Source organism: Podarcis raffonei, chromosome 1 (genome assembly GCF_027172205.1).
Source record: "Podarcis raffonei isolate rPodRaf1 chromosome 1, rPodRaf1.pri, whole genome shotgun sequence".
Classification (NCBI taxonomy): domain Eukaryota; kingdom Metazoa; phylum Chordata; class Lepidosauria; order Squamata; family Lacertidae; genus Podarcis; species Podarcis raffonei.
Window position 1 is genome coordinate 113,912,727 of NC_070602.1, and position 18,814 is coordinate 113,931,540.

The following is an 18,814-nucleotide window of genomic DNA, read 5'->3' on the forward strand; positions in this document are numbered from 1 at the left end:
TCAAAAGGGGGCCTCTTGCCCCCTTTCCAAAATGTTGTCTTCTTTTTACGCTCAAATCAGATAATATTCATTCTCATCTTTTGGCTTCTCTTTTTATTTTCTTTGCAGCCAAGCAGCATATCACATTCACACAGACTTTACAAGATGTCACTGCTAAGGAGAAAGATTCGATGGCGACCTTTGAGTGTGAAACCTCCGAGCCTTTCGTTAAAGTGCAGTGGTACAAAAATGGTCTGGAGATTTCTTATGGAGACAAATACAGAACGCACTCTGACAGGAAGGCTCACTTCCTTTCAGTGCTAATGATTGATAAGTCCGATGAAGACGATTACAGCTGTGCCCTGGTGGAAGACGAGTCTGTAAAGACAACAGCCAAACTAATTGTTGAAGGTGAGGGCAAAAGTTACTCTAAAGGTAAAGGGACCCCTGACCATTAGGTCCAGTCGTGACCGACTCTGGGGTTGCGGCGCTCATCTCGCTTTATTGGCCAAGGGAGCCGGCGTACAGCTTCCGGGTCATGTGACCAGCATGACTAAGCTGCTTCTGGTGGACCAGAGCAGCGCACGGAAATGCCGTTTACCTTTCCGCCGGAGCGGTACCTATTTATCTACTTGCACTTTGACGCGCTTTCAAACTGCTAGGTTGGCAGGAGCAGGGACCGAGCAACAGGAGCTCACCCTGTCATGGGGATTCAAACCGCTGACCTTCTGATCGGCAAGCACTAGGCTCTGTGGTTTAACCCACAGCGCCAGCCACGTCCCTAAAGGTTACTCTAGGACAACGTAATTTCTATCTCAGTCACTCCTTATTACTACAGAAATATGGGTGGTGCTGTGTAATGAGTGGCTCTTAGTGCAGGCTTCTCAGACCATAGATTTCCCCAGTGGCCAGATCAAACAACTGGTCTGATCAGTTGCACATTCTGCGTAACTAATGAGCACTGAGTCCAGGTACCTGATTCTTTAAGTCTTGGAAGGTTTGCAGCGACAAAGTGAACCGAAATCAAAATGAGTGCTTGGGCAATCATGTAACCCTTCTGATGCCCAACCCTAGTCACTTTTAAAATAGCCAGCCTTGCACTATTCAATTGGCCCATGGTTAAAAACAAACAACCCTGTTTTCAGGCTAGCTGGGGCTGATGGGAGTTTGAAGTCCAGCATCATCTGGGGGAGTGGCTGCAGATTTTCCATCTTTGTATTTAAATCATTGGTGCATGGGCATAGCCCTAGATTAACATAGAATGTACAAACATAAGAAGAGCTAGCTTGATCAGTCCACATGTTGAAAAGATGGAAATATTTTGAACTGTGCATTCTTTTTAATGCAGTTGCTAAGAAACATTATGGAACGTTCGTAAGTAATAAAATCACTAACTGAGATGTTTCCATCTGAATGCAGGTGCTGTTATTGAGTTTATTAAAGAACTGGAAGACATTGAAGTCCCAGAAACCTTCTCAGGGGAACTGGAATGTGAGCTTTCGCCTGAAGATGTCGAAGGAAAATGGTATCATAATGAGGTGGAGCTCAAACCGAGTAATAAGTATCTGATAACCTCACGCCGAGGTCGCCAAATCCTCACAGTTAAAGATGTTGCTAAAGAAGATCAAGGAGAATACAGCTTTGTGGCAGATGGGAAAAAGACCTCCTGTAAACTGAAGATGAAGCGTAAGTTGTTCTGCCTTCTAAATACTTGAGAGCAGAAGTGGGGAAACCCCTTCCCTGCCCCCCAGCCCAAATGACCATATCCTATTGTCAGGGAACTGCCATCGGAGCCTAGGGTGGAGGTAAGGCTCCCTGACGATGCAGGAGAAGGAACCAGCAGGGAGAGAGAGCAAGCTTCCTTTGAGGAAGGAAATAGGAGGGACACCAGGAAGCAAGAGGAGACTGCAGAGGGAGGGCTCCGAGACTCTTCCACAGAGAGCAGCAGGGAGAGCCCAGGACCTCCGTTGGGCACGCCCACTCTGCGCAGGAGACTTCTGCGCAGAGAGGCTAGGCGGAGACTTGGAGTGAAGGAATTTTTATGTTGGAAGAAGTTCAGAAAACGCCCACTGACGGATTCTGCCAGTGACTGACACAGCCATGGAGAAAGGGCTGTCCAGCCAGGGAAAGGTTTATCCAGGCAACGTTGCCTAGAGCTGCAGCACCCTTTACGCACAAACAACCCCCAATTCCCTTTACACCTATCATGAGTAGCCTTCAATCATGCTAGTGGTGGGTGGAGCTGGAAGCAGAGGCCAGAAGTGCAGATGGGTGGAACCACAAGTCTAGCTCTTGTCTTTGTGTAGTTGGTAACATTCCCATTCAACAATGCAGTATTCCAATGGTGTGGTGTGGTGTGTGTGTGTGTGTGTGTGTGTGTGTGTGTGTGTGCAGACACGCATTATTATTACTATTACTATTATTATTTCATTTCTATACTACTTTATATTTTTAAGGGGAAAAACTCAAAGAGGTTTGCATCCTACATTAAAACATCAAATAAATCAATCCAGAACAAAACATGACAGAAGAAAGTCAGCTATAAAGTATACATTCAAAGCAGCATACTTAACAGGAAAGTAAAATATTATCTTGAAGACTGCAAAATAAAACATTACAAAGAAGGTCAACTATAGAATGCATATTTAACGCAGCAAATTTAACAAAAAAATCTTAGAACATTTTGAAAGAAAATATTACTAAAGGAAGTCAAATATAAAATGCACATTTAAAACAGCACAATTAGCAAGAAAATAAAACATTATCATAACCATGGAACTGCTGCTGTTGCTGCCAGTCCTGTCAATGATGGTTCATGGCAGGCAGTGTCTGTGGAAGTTCAGGCTTAGTGACCTGGGTCTGCACTAAGACAACCAAGATGGTCTCTGGCATCTTCAGCAGCTTCAGCTTTTGTAGCTGGAGTCAGTCCGGCCTCTGCCCACCCTGGCCACATGGGAAAAGTCTGTAAAGCAGGGAGCAGGTCCCCCAGGACTCGCAACCAGGATATCCTTGCACAGCTCTCTGTCCACGCAATCAAGAGACATTTTCAGAGTTCAAGGACACATTCCTGCCAGTCAAAGGCAACTGAGGAGCACCCAGAGCAGCGCTACTGACAGGTGCAGCCTGGCTAGGGGAGAAAGGTTCCCCATCCCTATTTTATTGAAGCTCCTGATCATTGTTTAATAACTTCTTGCTTCTCTTTCGGATTCCATACAGCACGGCCTGTCGCTGTCCTTCAAGGTCTTGCTGACCAGAAAGTCTGCGAGGGCGACATTGTGCAACTTGAAGTGAAACTCTCCCAAGAAAACGTTGAAGGTGTCTGGATGAAGGATGGTGTCGAGATTCAACCAAGCGACCGTGTCCACATTGTAGTAGATAAGCAGTCACATATGTTGCTGGTGGAAGATGTCACAAAGGAAGACAGCGGAGCATACTCCTTCAACATCCCTAGCCTGCTCCTCTCAACCACTGGCCGTGTCACAGTCTATAGTAAGTGCCTGTGTTTCGGAAGTCGTATAACAAAATGCAAGGCATAATTGTCTTGCGAAATTTGCTGCGCTAAGTGTGGGGAGGGCAGTCATCTTACATAGCTTTAAAAAAAGGATGACAAATGAACTGCATGTTATGACAACTATGTGGAAGCTGCATGTACAGAATGGAACCTATATGTATAGAGGAACCTATAGATATACTGCTGTATATCTCTGCCGTCTCCACAATAACTGGGGATAGCTATATGGGAACATAGGGCACTGCCTTATACTGAATCAGACCATGGTCCATCTAGTTCAGTCCAGGGTTTCCCAAACTTGGATCTCCAGTTGTTTTGGGACTACGGTTCCCATCATCCCTGACCACTGGTCCTGCTAGCTAGGGATGATGGGATTTGTAATCCAAAAACAGCTTTCGAAAACTCTGGTCTACACTGATTGGCAGTGGCTCTCCAGGGTTTTAGAGAGGGTTCTCTCCCAGCACTACCAAGAATTGCTAGTGATTGAATCTGGGATCTTCTGCATGCCATCTGTAAAGCCTCCTGAGACATTTGGACACCTGATGCTTCAGATAATTACACTGGGAGGATCTTGGTTCCATCTATTTTTGTACATTTCTCACATTCTTATATACTTAAGCTAAAAGCACCAGAATCCATGTATTGATCTTCCATGTAATCTCTTATCTGCAATTTGCAGGTGTGGAAATCATTATACCACTAAAAGATGTCCATGCTATTGAGGGTACAAGAGCCATCCTTGAAAGCAAAATTTCAGTCCCTGACGTGTCTTCATCCAAGTGGTACCTAAACGATGAGCAAATAAAACCTGATGACCGTGTCCAAGCTGTCTCCAAAGGCACAAAGCAGAGGCTAGTGTTTACCAGGACACATGCATCAGATGAAGGACACTGTAAACTGGCAGTAGGCAAAGTTGAAACCAGCTGCAATCTCACAATTGAAGGTAAGTATTCTCCAGATAGGCAGGCTTTATTAAAATACATCTTCTGATCGTGCAACAAGTAACAACTTGATTCTACTAAGTCACCTTTTCTTTTTAAACAACAGAAATTCAGATTATTAAAGGTCTTCATGATATCACCTGCACCGAAACTCAGAATGTAACCTTTGAAGTTGAGCTGTCCCACGCAGGGATTGATGTTGTGTGGCATTTTAAGGACCAAGAGCTCAAAGCTGGGCCCAAGTATAAGATCGAGGCACATGGCACAATCTATAAACTGACAGTAGTAAACATGATGAAAGACGATGAAGGAGAGTATACATTTTATGCTGGAGAAAAGAAGACATCCGGGACACTGGTTGTAGCAGGTTAGTTATTTATAAAGCACTTGACTTTTTCTTGAAGGTCAAATGCCCTGCTGTTTATATTTGTTAGTTCAGTTCATACTTAAGTCCATGAGACCTGCCAAACAAACAAACCATGGTGAATGATAGTTGGAAGAAAGTGGACATTCCTAAGAAGAGGAATTCCTTTCCAACTCCTAGTCTGGGAGTAGTTGCATTATAATCCATTTTGTCTCCATGGAAACATGGGGGAGGAGAGTATCCAGGTCAACATGGTCTATGGATCCAAGAGATCAGTACAGCAATGATGGTGATGATGATGGTTTGATTAATTAAGTATACCTCCATCCATGTGACTGGGTTGCCCCAGTCACTCGGGGGGGGGCTTTCAACAAAATATAAAGGGATAAAACAAAACACACAGCCTTAAAAGCTTCCCGAAACAGGGCTGCCTTCAGATGTCTACCAAAGTTCATATAATTTTTTAACTCTTTGACATCTGAAGGGTGGACATTCTATAGGGTGGGTGCAACTACTGAGAAGGTCCTCTGTTTTTCAGTTTTTTCAGTTTTTCTCTGGGACCACCACTTAATGTGGCCTATAGGAATGTCACAGGAACATATAAATGTGCAGTGCTTCAGAGTGCTATGGAGCACATCACCCTCCCAAGGTTATCTATGTCACCCTCACCCTGGTTATGGTAGCAGCAGTTGCCTGTCTGCATAGATAGCAGCAGCTACTGCACCAGGAACACCATCAACATAGACTATTAGTGTAGTCAGTAGGCATCTAATCAGAGGGACGACAAATACAAGCTTGTCCTTTATTTCCCCACAGGTGGCGCCATTTCAAAGCCCCTCACTGATCTAACTGTGGCCGAATCCCAGAAAGCTGTTTTTGAATGTGAAGTAACCAATCCAGACTCTGAGGGCCAGTGGCTGAAGGATGGGAAACCACTTTCAATGACTGACCGCTGCAAAAGTGAATCCGATGGTTTGAAGAGGAGACTTAATATCCCAATCAGCAAAGTAGATGATGTTGGCGAATATACCTATCAAGTGGCCTCTTCAAAAACATCCGCTAAGCTGAAAGTTGAAAGTGAGTAATCAGTGGGGAAAGTTTGTCTCCATTCCATACTGGACAATTGGGAAAAAATCCTCCTAAAATGGATATTCTGGTTAATAATTTTGTAAAATATATTTAGGGGGGAAACTCTTACATTTTTATTACAAAATACCTAAGAGTTGTGTAAACTGGGAACTCCATTTATGAGATGAGCCAGCACTACAGCACAATATAGCTTCAATCCTGAGAGGTTCAGCAGAAAGGGGGTGCAGGGCCTTCCTCTCACCAGCACCCACCTTAACACCATTTTTAGAGGGGTTTCTCAGGATAGGACTATCTTGACTGGGGAAAGTGCCTTCCATCAGCTTCAGCTGGTGGCCCAGCTGTGCCCCTATCTGGACAGGGATAGCCTAACGTGTGCTGTCTATGCTCTGGTAACCTCTAGGTTAGATTACTGCAACGTGTTATTTGTGGGGCTGCCTCAGAAACTTCATCTGGTGCAGAATTCAGCAGCCAGGTTTGAGCATATTACACCGATCCTGAACTGCCTGCACTGGCTGCCAATTAGTTTCTGGACCCAAATTAAAGTCCTGGTTTTCATCTATAAAGCCTTAAATGGATCAGGACTGCAATACCTCAAAGACTGCCTCTCTCCATACGAACCAAGCCAGACCCTGTGGTCATCATCTGAGGCTCTTCTTCATGTGCCTCCTCTGTGATAGATCCAGAGGATGGCAACACAAGAACAGGCCTTTTTGGGGGTGGCTCCCCACTTGTGGAATGCTCTCCCCAGCGAGGCTCACCTGGTGCCTTTGTTACATATTTGTAGGCACCAGGCAAAAACATTCCTCTTCTACCAGGCCTATGGGTAATTAAACAATCTATGACCTTTTAAACTGGGGGTTTGCTACTATGGTGTTTTTGTTTTTTATATATTGTAAACCCCCCTGTGATCGGTGGTATAGAAATTTAATACATAATAATAATATCTACCTGTATAACGTCAACAATTTGATTTGCTCTTTTCAAACAGCCGTCAAAATCAAGAAGACGTTGAAGAACCTGACTGTAACAGAAACACAAGATGCAGTTTTTTCAGTGGAACTTACTCATCCTGATGTGAAAGGAGCTCAGTGGATCAAGAATGGCGTTGAGCTGCATTCTGGTGACAAATATGAGATCAAGGTGGAAGGGACAACCCACACACTGAAAGTCAAGAACTGCGCTGTAACTGATGAGTCCGTCTACAGCTTTAAACTGGGAAGGATAGGAGCCAATGCACGACTCCATGTTGAAAGTAAGTCAGCCTCTACACAATAAATAGGCTGGGAAGAATTAAAGCAAGTTGAATGATGGTATGATAAAGACACATCATTCCCCACACTGTCAACACTCATTTGCTCTGTCCTATTATCATTTCTAGTAAAAGATTTTGGGATGTATTTTTAAGCGCTACAAACATATTTTTTTTAAAAAAGGGGGGCTGTGAACAGAGATGATGGCAGGAAGGATGCATGCATTTTTAATAATAATAATGATGATGATGATGATGATGATGATGATGATGTATTACTTATACCCCACACATCTGGCCAGCCTCCCCAGCCTTCAGATGTTTTATAAAAGTCAGGTAGTTGTTTATTTCCTTGACATCTGATGGGAGGGCACCTGGGCTGTTTTAAGCATTTGTGACACTGGGGTGCAAAGATCCACCAGCCCACCCTGGGTTGCCCAGTCCCAGGTGTGCAGGAAGGTGGAGCTGGCCAGCAGCCTCAGCGTCTTGCTGGCTTGGTCACCTCCAAGCTCGCAGCACCCAAGAGCCCACCACAGTGCTCCGACCGATGGGCAAGCTCTTCCCTGGACTCAACTCTCAGGCCCTGGACTCTCGGCCTGGCGTCCCTGAGATTCCGTTGCCCAGGTGCACCGCACCCCTAGTGCCTATGGGTAAGACAGCCCTGGAGGGCATTCCACAGGGTGGGTGCCACTACCGAGAAGGCCCTCTGCCTGGTTCCCTGTAACCTCACTTCTCGCAGGGAGGGAGACACCAGAAGGCCCTTGGAGATGGACCTCAGTGTCCGGGCTGAACATGGGGGAGAGGCCGTTTAGGGCTTTAAAGGTCAGCACCAACACTTTAAATTGTGCTTGGAAACATACTGGGAGCCCAAAACATTTATTTATTACAATTGTATACCACCTTTATCTTCCAAAGATCTCAAGCTGTGTGGTGTACATGGTTCTGCTCCTCCACGTTTCAGCCTCACAACAACCCTGTGGGATTGGTTAGGCTAAGAGATGGTGACTGGCCCAAGGTCACCCAGTGAGCTTCGTGGCTGAGTGAGGATTCAAACCCTGCTCTCTCAGTTCCTAATCCAACCCTCTTAATTATTATACCACACTGGCTTTCATTATGGGCAGTGCTGCCTCTTTTATTCCATGCTACATTCAACTCGGGGAAACAAAAACTTCTGGCAGTTTCCAGTCCTGAAGCCAATTGTCTTACAGTGGTTTTAACCGAAGCCAATCAACTAAATTGTTGGTAACTTCTTCCCTAAAGCTGTCAAGATAATCAAGAAGCCCAAGGATGTGACTGCTCTGGAGAATGCCGTTGTTTCATTTGAAGTGAGTGTGTCCCATGACACCGTCCCAGTCAAATGGTTCCACAAGAACATCGAGCTGAAGCCCAGCGACAAATACCGACTGAGCTCCCAGAGAAAAGTCCACAAGCTGACGTTGCAAAATATATCGCCCGCTGATGCTGGAGAATACACAGCAGTAGTAGGACAACTTGAGTGCAAAGCAAAACTCTTTGTAGAAAGTAAGTTAAAACAAATCTATCATTAGAATCATTATCAAATCTCAGACTGAAAGTACCTCGCGATACGTTACAAAAGACGATCTAATTGTGTGTTTTATCAATATTATTTTCTACAGCTGTGCACATAACAAAGACCATGAAAAATATTGAGGTTGCCGAGACCAAAACTGCCTCTTTTGAGTGCGAGGTGTCTCATTTCAATGTGCCCGCTGTGTGGCTGAAAAATGGAGTAGAAATTGAAATGAGCGAGAAGTTTAAAATAGTGGTTCAGGGAAAGCTCCATCAGCTCAACATCATGAACACCAGCAGTGAGGATTCTGCCGAATACACCTTTGTCTGCGGAAATGACAAAGTCAGCGCAACCCTGACAGTGAAGCGTAAGTTTAAAATGGACATGAGCACAGAATGCTTGCCTGAAGTATAGTTAACATTGCACAGCCTCTTATTCTCAGTCTTTGTAAATTTAGGGGGTTAAAAGTTTAGCCGGCCTACTTTCTTGGGATATGGCACTGAATCTCTGTGGTGCCAATGTATCCATTGACTTAATTACATCATGGTGATGTCAGATGATTGACAGGCAGGAAGCCCCTTTCCACAGTCTAAGTGGCCAACAGGAGGCGGCGAGGGGGACCTCAGAATCCGGACCACCAGCTGGATCCTGTTCATAATCCCTGACTTAGCCCCTCAATTTCCAAACTTTTTTGTTCTAGAAAATTGTAATATGTTTTCTCTTCTTTGAAAAGTTCATTGATTTGTGTTTCAAAAACATGCATATGACATCAAACCAAGGCTGGGTTTTTTAGATTTTGCTAGTTTTAATATATATGTTTTATTATTTTATTTATTATTTTTGTTGTGGGAAGTGACTTTGAGTTTACTTTTTGTAAGAAAAGCAGCTGATAAGTTTAATGATGATGATGATGATGAAATATTTCCCCTTTTCTTTCCTTTAAAACCAGCTATCTTGATAACATCCATGCTGAAGGACATCAACGCAGAAGAGAAAGATACAATAACCTTTGAAGTGACTGTTAATTATGAAGGCATTACGTACAAATGGTTGAAGAATGGCGTGGAAATAAAATCAACGGACCGGTGCCAGATTAGAACTAAGAAACTTACACATTCACTTTCGATAAGAAATGTGCATTTTGGAGATGCTGCGGAATACAGTTTTGTTGCTGGGAAAGCTGCTTCATCTGCAACTTTATATGTGGAAGGTATTAAGTTTTCTTCCATCTGTTTTAGCTCTTTAGCACTAAATTGAAGCAAACATCAATCCAGAGCAGTGTGGATGAGCCGTTACAGTAACAGATCCACTACTGAACTGGTTTGGATAATCCCGAACCGAAATGTGACCTAGCCTTTTTGGAATGCATGTAGCCCCTTCACTCCTTCCTTTGCATGAGCTGCAGTTATACCAGGAAGCCTCTAATTAAGCAGAGTTTCTTTTTTTGAAATGATATTAAAGAAACTTCACGCCATAGTTTAATACCCTGGTTTGTTCCAAAGGTGGTAGTCATAGCTTCCCAGTTTGGACAAACCAGAAAACTGTGGTTAATTGAAGACTTACTGGCTTATTTTCTTGCACCAGAAATAGGAGGAGTGAAGGAGCTATATGCACATGCTAAAGACTCGTTTATATCTCAGCTTATTAATAAATGAACTTTTTGCCTATGCTCACCAAGCTATGACTGTCCAAATGTGGCTGAAATTGCTAATGTCAGCCAAAAGATACGACAGCCTGAACTGGTTAAGTGACTTAAGAAATGCTTAAAGAAACCCATTTTCTTTAATCTTACTGCTATGCCTTAATTGTTTTCTTTTGTTGAAATTACTCTACCTGCTTCTTATTTTGTTTCTTGCTATTTTAATTTCAATACAAAATGTTTTGCCGTGCTTTGTAAATGTGCATATTAACAAACAGGGAATTGTTGTCAGCTAATTATTGTTGCGCTCTGATGTGGAAAGGAGGAGTATAAATTAAGCAATTATTAATCGTCTGGGACTATAAAATGGCTCATAATGCCAATATCTCTCATGGTTTGTTTTTTTCTAGCTCGCCACATTGAGTTTAGAAAGCACATCAAAGACATAAAAGTTGTGGAGAAGAAAAAAGCTGTTTTTGAATGTGAGATCTCAGAACCTGACATTTCTGTTCAGTGGATGAAAGATGGACAGGAGCTACAGCTTGAAGACAGGTAATTTGTGTTGTTGTTGTTTTTAAAAAATGAATATAAAGAAAAGTTGAAGTTTTGACCTGAGAGCTGCTGCTGCTTGTGACAAGCATACAGGACATGGATGGTGAATTCAAATGTTACTTAGCAACATTGGCTAGTCATTGTACTAGCCATATCAACTTGCCATATGACAACTTTCAGACACAACAGAACTTATTGGGCTAGAGGGAAGGCTTTGAGAGAAGATACCATATACATATAGTTATTGATATGTTAAGAGACCACACTTTCTAAGTTTCATTTGCTTGCATTATTTTTAGAATGAAAGTTCAGAGAGAACGGTTCGTTCATCGCCTCCTGATTACTACCACAAAGATGTCTGATTCCGGAAAGTACACGGTAGTGGCAGGAGGAAATATGTCCAGCGCTAATTTGGTAGTGGAAGGGCGTGATGTTCGCATCAGGAGCCTTCAAAAAACCGTCCAGGTATAGTACTTCCTACTGTTTTGATGACCAATACAGCCGACCTGCCCCTGATCACTGAAACGTCAGTTTCTCAAATAGATTTTCCAAACTCGGTGCCAAAAATCTGTGGAGAAACTTCGGTTCCACCAAACAATAATGTTCAGGTGTTAATTATAAAAAGAAACAAACATACTAACTTGTAGAAGCATTTTGCTCAAAGATCCTCCCAGATCTCAGTTAGAAAAAATACTGAATTCCCCATTGTGAAAATGTAAGCAAAATCAGATGCCAAAGAAGGTACACAGCCATGTGGAGGAGCATTGCTCTCATGGACTGAGCGCTTCTTAAATTGAACAATGATCTTTCTCTTCATCAGTTGGAACAAACTCTGTGCACAGGGCCCTCTCACACATATTCATGTCCCCTTAGATATTTTTTAACACACCCCAAAATACAAAATATAAAACTACGGTACATTTCCCCTCCAAGCTTAATTTAAATCAGTTAATGTCAACGCATACAAGAAAACCTTATAGTTCCCTTTAAGAATTCTTCAACCCCCGGCAAAATTATGAGAACCCTCTTATTTTCCCAAGTGCACACTGCGTTGATCTGATATTATTCATTCATTGGTGTCTAAAGAAGTGAAGACTGTAGTATAGGGACAACTGATCATTTTGTTGGCAGATCTCACCCAGATCTGGAGCTGCTTATACATTATGATGTGCTTCCCCACTTATTTTGAAAAGTTATTCATCTTGTAAACTATGAGAAAAAGATCAGCTGCAAAGATAGTCTGTTAAGGTTCAAGGGCTTCTGCTTGGTGATTTCAAGGGGCTGAGGAATGTTGAGTGCCAATTGAAAAATTGGAAAAAAGGAAGGAAGGAACAAACAAACAAATGAACAAATGAAAAGGGGTGTGTGTGGAATTGATCTACTTGAGCTCCCACGGACTTGCAGTGGCTTGGGAATAGCATGGCAGGGTGGCACCCCACGAGGTCAAAAAATCCCCCTGAACAAGGCTGCAAGACTGCTACTAGAGTCCTAAACAAGGATACACTCATTAGGGTTGGGGGGTGTAACACAACCCATTGTTGTGGGTCCTTATTTTTGTACATACAAATGGGAAATGATAGGCGAAATATGTAACTACATCTATACAGACCTTTTTTATAAAAAAAGAACCACTGGTGTTTGTTTTGTTTGCATGACAGATTTATTTTGTATTGTTTGATGAATAGAATAGACTAACAGAAATGAGGGAAATAATTAGTGTCTGCTTATTGACAGGTCATTGAGAAACAGCGAGCCGTGGTAGAGTTTGAGGTCAATGAAGATGACGTTGACGCTCGCTGGTATAAGGATGGAATTGAGATCAACTTCCACATTGAGGAGAGATATCACTATGTGGTGGAAAGAAAAGTCCATCGGATGACAATCACTGAAACTAGATATACAGATGCTGGAGAATACACCATCTTAGCTGGAAGAAACAGGAGTTCCATCACTCTCCATGTGAACGGTGTGTATACAGATTTATCTTGCTTTTATTGGAATACTAATTCATATAAGAAGCTACATTAGCAGTCTCCACAAACATACTTGCCAATGCTGAAGTTCAGCATGACATTGCAGTCAATGACAAGCAAAAGAAATGGACTGACTTTCAAGGCCAGCCAAGATTTGTGTTCTGCATTATATCGCTTTCTCTTTTTTTGCACTTCTTATTTTCTTTTGAACTATTTCAAGCTGCACTTTTCAGCAACAGTACGCAAGTAGTTAAGGTTCAATCCTGTGTTGTCAAATGCAAGGAACCTCTGGCCCTACATATGTTGTTGGACTCTCATCAGCCGAACCAGCACGGCCAATTAGGGATGATAGCCATTGGAGTCTAGCCACATCTGATTTCCCACCCCTGCTATACACAATTTTAGGGCAGTAAATCCAATTGGACTCTGAGCAGACATCCATAGGCTTGCACTGCTTGTGATTAGCTATTTGTTAAGCTGTATCCTTCTGCATGTACTTGGTCATCTTGATCAGACAAGTTTATTTTTCTTAGAGGTGTCTACACTTCAGCCCTAATCTGAGATATAAAAATGATTATTTTCTAGTATTCACCATTACTTTATACCCTCCCCCCCATTTATCATTGGAACAACCCCATGATTAAGGCTAAACTGCAAGTTAGGCCTGAATAGCAACACTCAGGGGAGAAAAATGTGATGAAGTCTTTCAAGGACCATATTATTTCATGGTTGTGGTGGGACATCATGGGTTTGAATGTTCCAACCACTGAAAACCATTGTGTCAGGGAAAGCTTTCTAGCCTAGTCATCGTCCTGATGTGCTAGTTTCCTACAGCCAAGAAGTTGTTGATTTAATATGACAGAGGTTTCAAACATGCTATCTCCCATCACAGTACCTGTGGCTAATTTGTTCATGTGCAAATCAACCCTTTGCCTGTTGCCCAACATCTCTTTGTTGAGCTACAGCTAGCAACTGGTCCTCTCTCCTCCAGATCTAGTTACCTTGCATTACGTGCCACATAAATGCTGAAAAACCTGCATGCAATCATAGGAAGGAAGGAATGGAATCTATCTTTCTAGAAATTAGTTGTATTATTATGTATATATATATTTTAATTATAGCTCCAGAGCCACCCCAGATTGAGAAGGAGCTTCAGCCAGCCACCGTGGAGTCTGGAAAGCCAGCCCGCTTCTGTGCTGTTGTGTCAGGAAAGCCGCAGCCCAAGATCTCGTGGTACAAAGATGAACAGCCTCTTTCTTCAGGCTTTAAGGTCAAATTTCTTCATGATGCCCAAGAATACACCCTGTTGCTGATCGAGACTTTCCCAGAAGATGCTGCCGTCTACACGATTGAAGCGAAGAATGACTATGGAGTCGCCACTTCTTCTGCATCCCTTTCCGTGGAAGGCAAGCTCTCCCAGCAATCTTGAGCATTTTTGAAACTGGCATTGTCAATATTTTGCACTGTGTGCTCTTCCATGGAGGCTAATAATCACTCTTTGATCTTTTTCCTTAGTCCCAGAAGTTGTTTCTCCTGATGTAGAAGTGCCAATTTACCCACCTACTATTATCGCACCACTCCGCGATGCTATTACTTCTGAGGGACAGTCTGCTTGCTTTCAGTGCAGAGTTACAGGGACAGGTTAGTTAAACAAAGTCATAAAACACTTTTGTACTCCTTGTTCGACCTGGTGCACTTAGTAGGTTAAAAAAACAGCAACAAGCAAACAAACCAGTTACTGAAGCCATGCTTCCCCATAGCCATGTAGATTCAGTTGTGTGTATACAATAACCTAACTTGTCTTATACTGACCGAGAGGTTCCATAACCAGGGACTCCATTTTGCAGTGCTAAATATTAAAGAGGTAGGCATAGTTGTAATCATCCTTCCACTTTTAATTCAAAGCGGCATTTTGCCACACTCTCCTAGGTTTCAAATGAGCCTGAAAAATGAACAAAGCCTTGGATGTCAGCTGCTGACACAACTTTGCCGTGGAAAGAATGGATCTTCACTGAGCATCAATTCTCACTTTACTTTTTGCACTTGGGTACATGTACTTGAGTAGAAATTCATGTGTGTTTAAGTATGTAGGTTGAATTAGGAAGAAGATAATTAGGATTGTGTCCTTTAATTGTTTTTAAAACCCCCAAAAGGAATTATCAGTAAAGGATCATGTGCTTTTCCTAGTAGACACATGCAATTTTTTTTTTAAAGGAGAGACGTACACTTCATATGTTTCTTATTTTTCTAGGAATATATATGTAACGAGAAAGGTGATACATGACTAGGAAAGTTGCTTGAAAAGGAATGTGGAAGAGAGATTAGAACCTATCCAAAATATTACTTGCAATCCATTCTGACCTCTCAACTTCATAATAACTTCATAATAACTTCATAATACTTCATAATAACTTCATAATAATTTCATAATACTTCAGTGTCAGATGTGAATTTTGCACTTAGTTACACATACCTGAGTACCAAAAGTAAAGTGAGAATCAGCCCATGCTTCAGACATTTTATGGCTAAAGGTATTTATGTTACTCCTGCCCTGTCCACCATATTTCATAGAATCCAAGGATCAGCTAAACCACCTCTGAAACCAAACCATTTATAACCAGTACCCCCAGTAAACCAGATATCTAATTTCAGAATGATCTCATCATATATGGAAAAGACTTGGGCAAATTAAAATCACATATGCTCCAATATCTTGCTGGTGTGAGATCCCTAATATGTGCACAGAGCTCCTTTTAAAAGAGCTTCTATAGGAACAAAGAGCTATGTACTCTTTGTTGAAATGAATGGAGGGGCCAGTTCATCTGAGAGTCCATAGACCTCTTGATCCACAGTCCTGGGTCACCAGCAGTTCTGATCAGTTTGACTGTTTGCCTATGGTTACAGATATATGGAGGGAGAAGGAGAGAGAGAGAGAGAGAGAGAGAGAGAATTTGAGCAGTCTAGATATCTGGGTAAATGCCCCCTGCGCCCCAAAACACTGAGCTTTATATAATTCTAAGAATGAAGTGCCACGTCATAATTTTAAAACCATCAGTATTGCCACAATAGTTCAACTTGCACATAAAAACACTCATTATAGTTCTTTTAATTCCCCCAGTGAATTTACCAAAACTCACACAATACTTCCTTCTTGCATATTTTAAAATTTGGATTAGATAGTTATTTTTAGTATAAGTATAGATTTTAATAAGACGCACAAAATCCAAATGGACAATTCGCTTTTAAATTAGATAAATACAGATAGGTACTCGAAATGAGATATTATCCCTAGGAAAACAATTCGTGAACGTACGATCCATTTGCACGATGGGTGTATCGGTGATGAACTGAGGATCCCAAAAAGGGCTCAAAAAGTTCTCTTCCCCCACCTGCCCTGCTCCAGCCTGCACATGCACAAAATGACAGGGATGGGGTACCTATGGCCTTTTGGACTCCAACTCCCATCAGCCCCAGCCAACATGGCCAGTGGTCAGGGATGATGAGAAATGGAACCCAACAACATCTGGAGGGTCACCGTTTCCCCCATTCTTGCTTTGAGAATTACACATACACCAAGCAGAAACGAGTTGCACTGTGCAGAGGGCAGAAAGAGGGAAGGCAGTTTGGGGATGAAGAAGACATTCACAGACCACGCATTTCCCCCAGACATAACAACTATGCCGCCTCTCCATGTGCCCATGTTGATATGTAGGTGGGATATACAGGTAAAGAGAGGAACTTCCAGGCATTGGTTGGCGCTACACTCATGGTGCATATGGATCGTGTCCCTAACTACAAAAAGAAAATTCTGATAGGACTTTTAAAAACATGTCATCATAAAAAGCATGTAGGAGTTTACACTGAAAATATTGGCAAATTTTGAGCTGTGCAAAAGCATGTCAGAATGATTTATGTATATATACATATATATGCTCCTATGGGTATATATATCATTTTGATGTGCATGTTGAAAGCTACAGCATTTCTATATGTATATATTTGTGGAATCAGAGCATGGGGAGTTGTTCTTGGGAACGCCCGCTCTCTTTGTATTGTTCATGAATGTTTCTGCATATGACTCAGTACAGCATGAAATTATCCTTAGAATAATTCTTTGTCATGGCCTAGATCAAACCTGCTCATGTGCTCCTCCACTGCCCCCATATATCCAAAGCTGCCAGTTTCCAGAATAGAATTGTTCATTTTTCACGCTCACTGAAATTCTGGATGAAATGGAAGGAGAAGAAAATGTTGAGGTTCACTAGGTGTACACGGAGGATAGAACTAGACGTGATGCTCAACATGCCACCAACAGTGACCTGTGTCTTCCCCTGCCTTCCCCTGAAATACTTTAATCAGACTTCCTATGCCATTTCCCTGGCTCCACATCATTGGCTGTTGCTTGCAGGGGTAAGGGAACACCAGGTGGGGAGAAGTGGATTTCCCAAAATCAGTGAGAATATTGCTCAAAATTGGCATCAATCCTGGTACCACTTCTCCACAAGCTGTTGAAGGCGGCAGGGTGGGTGGCACAGGTGGCAGCGGGAAACGACATGGATTGGTCTAACAGTGCATTCTTAGGCTTCACTTTTCAGAAATCAGTCCTGTTGAATTCACTAGGACTTGTTTCCAGAAAACTGTGTATTGCAGCCTAAACATTACAGTGGAGGGGGAAGAACTCAGTGCAGTGTTGCCATATCAAGTATCTCTTTAGTTCTGATCTCCCAACTTGTTCACCAGTTTGCTCCCCAAGAGTGAAACTAGAAACCTTACATGTATATCTCTCTCTTTTTTATTTTGTTTATTTTCACTTGAGCAGACCTCAAAGTAGCTTGGTATAGCAAAGACAAAGAGATCAAGCCATCCCGCTTCTTTAGGATGACTCAGTTTGAAGACACTTTCCAGCTTGAGATTGCAGAAGCATACCCAGAGGATGAAGGAATTTACACCTTTGTCGCAGGCAATTCTGTTGGCCAGGTGTCAAGTACGGCTGCACTGAAGCTGGAAGGTACAGTGTACTGTCTAAATAGACACTGTGTAAATTTGCATGTGTTTTAACATTCATATATATTTATATATATCTTTAAAACTACGTGTAATTGTCTGTCATGTCAGTGTCTTATAACTCAAATAACCAACCCCATTGTCTGATGTCGATAGCGCCCATCTGGTCTCCGCAGTATAAATTCTGCAGAATGTCATTTCACATTGTTCCAGTGTTCCATAGTTTTCATCTTTCCATTCTGTTTCCAATGAGTATCCAGCACACACCAGAGATAAACGAATAAATAAACCCCCTCTGACATAAACAGATTCCCAGAATTTATTTGTCATGCCAAATCACATTTCTGTTGAAAGGAAGTGAAGGCATGTATCTAAAGAACTGTGCAATATAACTCAATGGGGGTTTAGGTTTAGGTTTGTCAAACAGGAGCACTCCCAGTCCCATATTGTGTGGCAAACCAATTCCGAGACTGAGGTCAGAAGGATGCCTATTGGCTGCCAATGCTAAAAAGCAGCGCCCCAGAGTCTCTTCCTCTTCCTTCTTTGCATCTTGCAATACAAAAATGTGTGATGTGCTGATTATTATTTTCCCCCATTTACAAGTGGGAGGTTCATCACAAAATGAGGCCACTGCACATGGTTTCTACATTAATACATGAAAAAAGGGAACAAAGAGAAGATGTAGAGCTAGGATGGCTGCAGCCACCATACATGTGCCATAATATCTAGTTCTAGTTTTGTGAGGCATGAGGGTGCTTAAAAAGCAAATTGGGATATGGCATGTGGATGATGAGCAAATCTGTTTATTTTCTGTCCGTGTCACTTTCACACATGACTCCGTCCCATTTCCACATTAATTAAATGGCATTAAATAATTAGGCATCGCTAATGCTGGCGAAATTGCATTTATGTATAAAAAAGAAAAGCACCTTACACTGAAATTAGAAATGAATGCCCCGTTGAAAAGAAATGTCTAACCTCC

The 18,814-nt window shown here is 42.2% G+C and overlaps 1 protein-coding gene across 1 annotated transcript in view; it reads left to right on the forward strand.

The window, feature by feature from the left end:
- Positions 1–18,814, forward strand: part of TTN (titin) — a 292,385-nt gene that overhangs the window by 34,716 nt on the left and 238,855 nt on the right. The window contains exons 28-43 of the mRNA XM_053410245.1: positions 109–390; positions 1,399–1,665; positions 3,196–3,468; positions 4,170–4,433; positions 4,538–4,798; positions 5,612–5,872; positions 6,873–7,136; positions 8,394–8,654; positions 8,771–9,031; positions 9,614–9,874; positions 10,714–10,855; positions 11,155–11,320; positions 12,590–12,821; positions 13,950–14,234; positions 14,344–14,469; positions 17,648–17,836. Coding sequence (XP_053266220.1) covers positions 109–390; positions 1,399–1,665; positions 3,196–3,468; positions 4,170–4,433; positions 4,538–4,798; positions 5,612–5,872; positions 6,873–7,136; positions 8,394–8,654; positions 8,771–9,031; positions 9,614–9,874; positions 10,714–10,855; positions 11,155–11,320; positions 12,590–12,821; positions 13,950–14,234; positions 14,344–14,469; positions 17,648–17,836 — 3,795 coding nt within the window. The remainder of the gene's footprint in view (positions 1–108; positions 391–1,398; positions 1,666–3,195; positions 3,469–4,169; positions 4,434–4,537; positions 4,799–5,611; positions 5,873–6,872; positions 7,137–8,393; positions 8,655–8,770; positions 9,032–9,613; positions 9,875–10,713; positions 10,856–11,154; positions 11,321–12,589; positions 12,822–13,949; positions 14,235–14,343; positions 14,470–17,647; positions 17,837–18,814) is intronic.